Source organism: Hippoglossus hippoglossus, chromosome 20 (assembly GCF_009819705.1).
Source record: "Hippoglossus hippoglossus isolate fHipHip1 chromosome 20, fHipHip1.pri, whole genome shotgun sequence".
Classification (NCBI taxonomy): domain Eukaryota; kingdom Metazoa; phylum Chordata; class Actinopteri; order Pleuronectiformes; family Pleuronectidae; genus Hippoglossus; species Hippoglossus hippoglossus.
The window spans coordinates 17,615,091-17,624,176 of NC_047170.1; the positions used below are offsets into that span (position 1 = coordinate 17,615,091).

At 46.8% G+C, this 9,086-nt stretch overlaps 1 protein-coding gene across 1 annotated transcript; it reads right to left on the bottom strand.

The window, feature by feature from the left end:
* Positions 1–103: 103 nt before the first annotated feature.
* Positions 104–8,606, bottom strand: LOC117754267 (serine/threonine-protein kinase H1-like). Its single transcript, XM_034573094.1, has 3 exons — positions 8,338–8,606; positions 6,752–7,472; positions 104–376 (listed from the first exon to the last, which is right to left on the bottom strand). Exons 1-3 carry the CDS (start codon positions 8,604–8,606, stop codon positions 104–106), a joined length of 1,263 nt encoding a protein of 420 aa, XP_034428985.1.
* Positions 8,607–9,086: the final 480 nt, after the last annotated feature.

The window sequence follows — 9,086 nt, forward strand, 5'->3', positions numbered from 1 at the left end:
TGATGTTCTCGTCGGATGGCTCTGATGCTCCTGCAGCCCCCTGGCCAGATGTTGTACAGCTCTCTGCGGCTGAATCTGTGCTCGGCCTTGACGCTGCTTCTGTTTACTTTCCAGAAACATTAGCTTTCCCCGGCTCCGCGCTGCCGGCGTCGCAGGAGCTCGCGGTGCTGCTCGGGCACCGGGAGGAGCTGCGTGAAGCTCGCTGCCGGAGGTTCTGGGAAATGGATCGATGGAGGTTCCTTGTGGAGGAGCCGGCTGCCATGGTGACCACCCAGGAGTGACGGGTGGCTTGGTCAGCGGTCAGGCGGGTGGCCGCGTCCAACGCCAGCAGGCGCTGGATGAAGTCCTTTGCCAGGTTGGACACTGAGGGCCAAGGCTGTGGAGAAGAAAACGCAGCACAGAGTAATTACCATCAGGGTGAAAATAAAAGCTCTCGCCCCCAAGGACGTCAACTGAGCCGACACACACAGACACTCGGGGGAACTCCTTTAAAAACTTTCTGCTAGGTCTCAAGACGAGATGCCTGCACAGATTCAAAGCCTCTTCAAAGTCAGATGCATGATTTCATTCATAAAAAAAAGCAATAAATCTATGATCCCTGTGCTCTGCAGGCCTAACAAGCAGAACTAAACTCAAAAGAAAGCTAAATGTCACTGGACAAAGTGAAGCTGCAGTCTTGGCTGAATGAATGTGAAGCCTGGGAGGAAGCACGGCCCTGCAGTGTGTGTGGGATTTGGGCACATGTTTGTCTTTATTCAGCGTTAGTTTCACAATAAAAGCACCACAGACGAAGCTCATCGGGATATTTAGCTCTTTGCAAATGATTATTCTAGTTATGACCCAAACTGACAGAAGAATATCTTGAAATCTACCGAGTCATCTTTCCATCGGGAGACGAGACACAACAATCCTTGATAGAGAATCATTAAATTATTCATCATGCCTTTGGTTCTTTGTCGTCCTACTTTAAATAATATATTACTGATATAGACATTAGATTAAACTGAATTATCATCTGCTTGTTGCGTATCTTATTTGTTTGTCCTAAGATGGAAGAATATTTGCATATATTTGTATATAAGTCACCCAACAATCACTTCAGATGTTTCTATACAAACGTCTGGCTGGTGAGAATAGAAGCTAAACACAGTGAAATCTGAGTGTGAAGAATTCTCTCATTTCCCCGCTCAACCTCGCTCGGACTACATCTCACTCTTTAGGGAGTTCTCGCTCTCCATTTTAATCCTGAAATGCATTTCTCTCTCCCCCTTTTTTTGTCTCTCGACAAGTAATGACAATTAATCAAGCATGAAATTGACAATCGCGAGACTGTTGCCAGTGAGAGGAATTCAAAGAAGCAGGGTCTCGCTCATTCTCACAGTGCACTGACTGGAGAGGAGAGTGTGCGGCGCCGGGCGCTGAGCCGCCTGCCGAACGAGCCATAAAAATGCTTCTCGCTCAGGCTTTCTTCTCGCTGTGTTGTCATTTCACACCTGAGAAGCAGGCAGAGTGACACTCGGTTTCTCCGGGAACAAGAGAAAGTGTTTGATTGAGCTCCCTCGACTAACAAGTCTGACTTTCCTCTTCATCTAGCACCGGTGTTGATTTGGCGAGACTCCTCATCACCGTGCCACGAAACACACATCTGATAGCAGCCGTGGTTAGCATTTCTTTCTGGCCTCGTTGCAATCCTGGCTATGCTCGAGGAATGGTGACGCTTTTCCTCGACAAGAATGATGCAGGGAAATATCTTTGAGTGCACAGCAGAAGTTCCTCCTGACATCAACAAGGTGAACATAAAGAAGAAGAGATTTAGCTTTGTTGTCCTCCTGGAACCAAGCCACCTGCAAGAAGTTTATCCCCTTTTCTTATTTCCAACATTTTTCACGTCAAAATACATAAAGGCTTTATTGTGTTTGGAGGGAGGGGGAGTTATACATCACTGTTGAGCAGAGGGCTGGGAGGAGGGAGAGCGGGGAGACAGGTGCTGTGCAGATATGGCAGGAGAAACCTACAGGGCTCGGCTTATTGAGCAACATCTTGTTAGAGTGAATGAGAAGCTCCGCCGACTCGGTTTGCGGCGTGCTACATCTTTACCTGACAAAGCCGTAATTGCACCAAATGAAGAAAACGCTAGAAGGTCGGATTAACATGATCACGAAGGATAATGCACTTCTGAGTAATGAACTGCTCCACACAAAGAGCCGCCGCCGCCGCGTTTACCTTCCACAGTTTATTTCCTGAGTGAGAAAGCCGAGTTTAAATATGCCTCATCATAATGAGTCCAAATGGGGGAAGGTGGCCTGTTGCTAATTCGGGTGAAAGTCGCAGCCATAGCCGCAGTAATCAAAATATCGATAGCCGGATGCAGGCGAGATTGGGCTGTCATGTACAATACACTGTGGACAAGTGGAGGGTGGCTTGTGTTCACGTGGCGCTCACTAGGGGGCAGACTGGGCTTGCTGTTACCCAGGTTGCACTGCTGCTCAGAGATGCAGATGTTTAGGGTTGGGTCAGGAAAAAGAGTGGCGTCAATAAACACAGCAGCAGAATGCAGGAGGGGGGGGGGGGTGAGCAGGGCGCTGTCTGGTCCGAGCTAACGCCAGGATATGTGCTTTACATGCAGGAGTGTGCCACAACACACACACACACACACACACACACACACACACACACACACACACACACACAGACAGACAGACAGACAGACAGACAGACAGACAGACAGACAGACAGACAGACAGACAGACAGACAGACAGACAGACACACACACACACACACAGACACACACAGACCTAAACACTCTCTGAATTCCACTCACACACACCAGATGCGATGCCCTGATTCTGTGTGAGGGAAACGCTCCGTCCTACATGCAGCCGTGATGAGGTGAGTGATAAGGTGCCAAAATCCCCCAAGGCTACACACATTTCTCCCCCCACCCCACCCTCCCACCATCTAGCCTCCCCCTCCTCCCTCCCCCACTGTCGAGTGAACACCTCAGTGTGAGTCTGCACTACAGGTCTTCAGGCCAAGGGCTGTCCCACCTGTGGGGGGGAATGTATGCATGGCAGGTGTGTGTGTGTGTGGTTGTGTGTATGTGTGTGTGTGTGTGTGTGGTTGTGTGTGTGTGTGTGTGTGTTGCAAGGGGCGGAGAATACCGGGGACAGAGGGACCCATTTCGTAGGCAGGTGCCAGCGGCTGTTTGCATTTGTGAGTGATGCTACACCACCTCCAACACACACACACACACACACACACACACACCTTTCTATAGTTGTGAGGCCACTCATTGACCTAAGACATTCCCTATAGTCTCTCGTCTTAACCATCACACTTAAATGCTTAATCCCACTTTACCCTTATCTTAACCCGATGCCTGTATGTGTTGATGTATGTGCGTATGTGCATAAGCATGTGTGTGGGTGCATGTATGTGTTTGTATGCTCCCATACATATATTCATATATATTTATAGCCTTTGTACTTGTTGCAAAATACCTTCAGGAGGAACTTGTGCCATTGTGCTAAATATCCTCACAATACCAAAATGTCCTCACAATGTTTAAATGTCCTTACAATGTTTAAATGTCCTCACGTCAAAATGTCCTCACAATATCAAGCTGTCCTCATAATGTCAAAATGTCCTCACATCATTTGTCCTATAGAAAACTATAGAAAGACAAGTCCTCACCCCCTGCACGTCCCTGCTCTGTTTCCACAAACACAACAGGTTACTGATTCTTTTACACAGACTGTTTGTAATTGCAGCCCTCGTGAATTAATGTGCATGTGAGAAAGAAGACCTTTCTAAATCTCTATTTGTCCACCTGGAAAAATGTAGGCGCCTGAAGTTAATCCCCATTTTCTCTGCACTGCTTACGTTGAATATATTTATTTTAATTTCCATTTCTTACAGTGACGTTCTATGTTAATGACCATCAAACCCACGTGTTGCATAACTCATATTTAACTACACAGTGAGAAGAAAGACACATGAGACACAGGTGCAAATTGTGCACTGTCCCCAAACACTAGCCCGTGTGTTATTTGGCAGCACGGTGGCCCAGTGGTTGGCACGGCGGGTTTGAATCCAGCAGCAGGTTAAAGGTGCGGTCACAGTCGTCTCCCATTTAAGTCAACTGTCCTGCACTCTGCACCAAATGCTATGTCATGCTTCCTGTGTGGGCAATAAATCAATACTGAGCACAGCGATACTGCAGTTTGCAGTGTGACATACTGAACAGGGGGAGGATTCATTGTTAAAAAATGATACTGTCTGTCGGCCGATGTGCACGATCGTGTGCACGTGTGTGGCTGTGACACCGAAACAGTTTGGTTTGCTTGAAGAGGGAGATCAGACACCTCGTAGAAAAGGTCTGTTTGCTTTAGTCTGGTAATAGAAACCCTTCAATCCAACCTCTCAACTAATATATACGAGGACAGGCTGAAGTCATTTTCTCCAGCGCCATCTTGGTTCTATGACGTCGCCCTCTGCTGGTTAATTGACATTGAAATCGAGGTTTCAGGCACCTCCACTGGAGTCTACGTCCATTTTTAATAATACAGTTTATGGATTGGCCTCAGCAACACAAATAATGTCAAAATGAAACATAAAAATACAACATAAATATAAATCATTATCATTAGCGATTAAATACTCTTCTACTGTCAATCTCAATATTAGTTTAAAATGTTTACGATGCTGAAAGTACATTATGCTGCGGATTCTTTGAAGCACCAATGATCCCGTCAGTGTTATCTTCACAATTAATTCTATGAAAGACACTGTGGGCATTTTGCACATCTCTCTGTCAGCTCGTTCCATTGCTGGACAGCTCATTTCACATGAAACTCTTCAAGTCCAGTTTAATATGTGAGGGGAATTGCTCAGGCTGCCGTAACTGGTCTCGTCCCAAAGAGAAGCACCCTTCAGAATGACATGAGAACACTTGTGGTACTTTATGGATACTTGTGAACCTTTGTCAGACATTACAACATTATTATCACAGTGTGTGTGTCTGTGTGTGTGTGTGTCTGTGTGTGTGTGTCTGCTGCTGTCAGTCTCCTTGAGAGCAGAGTAGCTTGCGAATGACAGAGAATAAGTGTCTTGTCAACGCAGAAATGTGATTGATGGCTGATCCATCAAGCCCTGGACCTCTACTCAGCCATGTATGATGTCTTCATATTGTCATCATACAGTACGAACTTACACGTCGATGTCTTTACCGCATCGCACTGCGGCGCATGAGATTCTATATGTGAGCGTAATTGTATTTGTTCCCCAGGATTTCTCTCCACCGGTGTGGCTGTGTGGAAAAAGCCACCGTGAAGAACGTGAAACAAGCCGGCGCATAAACTCCAGAAGGATTTTTGCACCATTGTTCAGATGGTGGTCAGTGCAGCGGTAAACACAGGGATAATAGTCCAGGGTCTATGTAAGGGGAGCCTCTTGTATGCCAGAGTAAAATGTCAAACTGCATCCCTGAGAATCTCCGTGCAGGCTGAAAGCCCAGAGAATAATCCAGTAAGTGTAATCAGCGTGAGAGAACAAACCCAAAGTCAACACTGAGGCAGTTAAAAATACCCACGTTAGTCATGTGACGGAGGAAAAGGGGTAAAAAAAGATGGGCAGGGTCCCTTTACCCCTGAGTCAAAGCCTTTTCCAAGCCGAGATGCCAACGCTCTCACACCTTGTTGAATTTGATCTATTTATACCAGGCAGGGATAGAACAGCTATTTCTGTGAGGTGTAATACGGTAATGATTAAAGTGTGAATCGCTCGTGTGCAGCGTGTGATTCAACACGATCAGACTGCATTGTGGGTAAAAGGCCGCATGTCAGAATGATGAATCAACCGTCACATGGTCAAATAATAACAGTGCGGCTGACTTTCCAGGCTAAACTCTTGTGTCTTCTCCTCAGCTCCTGGTTAGCATCCACAAAACAAAACCAAAAAATAAGTTTACCGTTTGCACAAGACAGCTGAGTGCTGCGGAAGACTGTCATAGGACTGTCAATCTCCTTATTCTCTTTGAGCCGAGCACTGGTGAAATACAACTTCTTGCTTCACTATAGAAGCACAAGTCAAGTCAACATAATGCGAAGGCGTCCGCGAGCATTAGGAGAACGACAACTTCTGGCTGTCAGTGAGGGAATATCTCCGAATAACAGCTTCTGTCGGGCTGCATGAGCTGTGGTTCAGTTATTGAGCTGGCTGCTTATTTTCTCCACCAAACCCTAATGCTTCTATAGGGGCAGCTGTGGCTCAGGGAGTAGAGCGGATTGTCCACTAGCCAGAGAGTTGGAGGTTTGATCCCAGGTGCCCGAAGGCTGTGCTGGCAGTGTCTGAGTGATGTATGATATAGAGAAAGTGCTGCACATAGATGCTCTGTATGAAACTCTTTGTGTGGAAGAGCCCCATAATGATACTGGACCATAAAGGCTGGGATGAAGCTCCAACACAACAGTGAAAGGCTGAATAACTTTTGGGCCAAATGCAGATCCCAGGTCAGATAAATCACACAATGAAATGAAAAGCTGCTTAGGGTATTTGTGTCACTTTCTATTGTAACTATATAAAGCTTGCACCAAACTTTTGTGTTTATCGAACCATTGAGTTGAATGTGTTTCATGTCCATACATCACTGTGACTTGTGACATATAGAGTCCTTTGATTTTGGGTGCAGATAATAACATTATTTCTGCTTCTGTTTGCCACCATATAGCATTTAAATCAAAGTAAACTTACATCTCCGTGGAAGCTGTACTTTCCCCTCAGTATGGATCTATAGAGTCGTGTGCGACTGTCGTCCTCAAACGGCATCGATCCACTCAGCACGATGTAGGCGATCACCCCCAGGGCCCACATGTCCACTGCACACGAATAGGGTCTCCTCAACAACACCTCAGGGGCCAAGTACTCCGGTGTCCCACAAGTGGTCCTCAGGGACCATGAGCGCCCGACGCTGGTCCGATCTCCCTCGTCGCTTGTGTGGTTGTCAGAAAGCTCTGGCCCTGTGCCACCAAAAGTAGCCAGTCCGAAGTCAGTGACCAGCAGCCGGGAGTCGGCTCCGGGGTGGTAGTACAGAAGATTCTCAGGCTTCAGGTCTCTGTGGGTGATGCCCAGGTTGTGCAGGTATCCCACCCCGGCCAGCGCCATCCGCAGGGCCTGGGTGGCGTCCCGCTCGGTGAAGTGGCCCCTGCTGACGACGCGGTCCAACAGCTCCCCGCCGGTCGCCAGCTCCAGCACCATGTAGACCCGCTGCGGAAACTGAAACACCTCGATCAGCTGGATCACATTAGCGTGGCTCACCCGCTGCAGCACCGCCAGCTCCGAGGCGCACACCTCGCGACCCTCGGGGGCCTCCACCTCCATCATTTTTATGGCGAACGGCTGGCGAGTTGCCCTGTGCTCCACTCGCACGACGCGGCTGAAGCTTCCACGACCGATCAGAGCTTTGATGTCATATCTGACGGGGCAGAGGGGGGGGAAGATGACTCATTACAGCGTAACTATCTCATGATACAAGGTTGAAACGCAGGTGCAGCGGTGATGTATGGAAAGGGATCTGCATGCAGTGACGGCTACTAGCAGGAAAACTCACATATACACACAAGGATTTAGATCACCGGAGAACACGGCCATATTTTAAATAAGCCGTGACTAATCAGATGTGGAGGGAGACGTGCACTTCTCTTAAACGACATCAGTTTCCCTGCTTCTCGTTGTTTTCTAGCTTTCAACCGAGTACAGTGAGGCGGTAGTGTGAAGGCAGGACAAGACCCAGGCTTCTAAAATCAATGTCTGCTATTACTGCTAATAAATTGTATTGCACAAAGGTTGGTGGTGGAGAATGAGAAAGCTGCTGACAGCGAAAAGGCTCCCATGAATAATTGCAAGGCTCTTAAGACGTTTCACCTTGCATTGTGTTGCAAATTATCTAGTTTGGAATGGATTTTTAAAAGTGGCTGCTCACCGCGTGGAGATAATATCACTTGTTTACTTCTCTTGTTTCTTTCTTCGTCCCCCTTCTTTTTAAAAAAAAAAAGTACTTGAAATTGAAAATACAAAATCAGGTCACTCCTCCAATACCAAGTTTGAATAAAACATGGATTTTGTTTTTAAGTAGAAATCTTATTTGATATTTTAACATAACTGCTGTTGGCAAAAAATAAAATGATCAGTTTAACTGCACAAATAAGCAGTTTAATACTCTTTTGCTCTATTTCAGAAAATCCTACATAAACATGAAGAAATAGAAGATTTTTATTCAAAACTATTTTACTTTAAAATCATGTTTTAACAGTATATATAAGTTTATATTTAAAAATGACCTTGCTGTGACGCGTGGATCAAACTTGTCCTTATACTTGGCAGCTTTGTCCTGTTGTCGTCCATCCCTGAGTATCAGCTGCTGGCTGTTTGACGGCGGCTCACGATTCTTGACCCCGGTGGAAAACCAGGGCCCTCTTCGTTTCTCCAAACATTTCTTTGGCTCATCGCTGTCATTGTGCGCTTTGCTGAAGGCCACGAGCGACTGCACCACACCGACGTAGCCCTTCTTGGACGCCTCAAGTGGCACCTTGCTGTTCCCACAGCCCATCACTCAGAAGGAACCAACCATCAGCATGGAGGGAATAACAGAAATCCTACTGCTGCTGTAGCCTGGAGTTGAATCCGACATGGTGGCAGCTTGTTTCTGCTGGATTGTACTATGAGCGTGGGGGTCAGGTGTTGCCGCAGCAGTAGCACGGACTCCTCCCCAGAGGCGGCAGGTGTGTGAACCCACTCTCTCACTCAGTTGTGATAAAGGGGTCAAGTAAACAGAAGTTGTTTTGAAGCCATTGTCATGGAGCAGATTACCTCAGTGGCAACAGAGAGTGTTTGGTGGACGAGGGACCCCCAACAAAGCCAAGACTCCAATCACATACCTGGAACAGTGCAACACAGTCCATACTAGCATAATATATATTTTTAAAGATGCCTTTCAAATGCAGTTTGATCAGTTACATCATCAAAATAAGCTACAATTTGAGATTGTTCACCACAGTCAATATGAAACATGTAACGCTAGCATGACTCT

What these genes read in the sequence shown, in the direction of transcription:
- LOC117754267 (XM_034573094.1), bottom strand. Translation starts at nt 8,606, where the DNA reads ATGGGCTGTGGGAACAGCAAGGTGCCACTTGAGGCGTCCAAGAAGGGC. An exon ending in GATCCACGCGTCACAGCAAG is followed by an intron (nt 7,473 to 8,337) that starts GTCATTTTTAAA and finishes CTGCCCCGTCAG; the next exon opens with ATATGACATCAAAGCTCTGA. An exon ending in AGTACAGCTTCCACGGAGAT is followed by an intron (nt 377 to 6,751) that starts GTAAGTTTACTT and finishes TCTTCTCCACAG; the next exon opens with CCTTGGCCCTCAGTGTCCAA.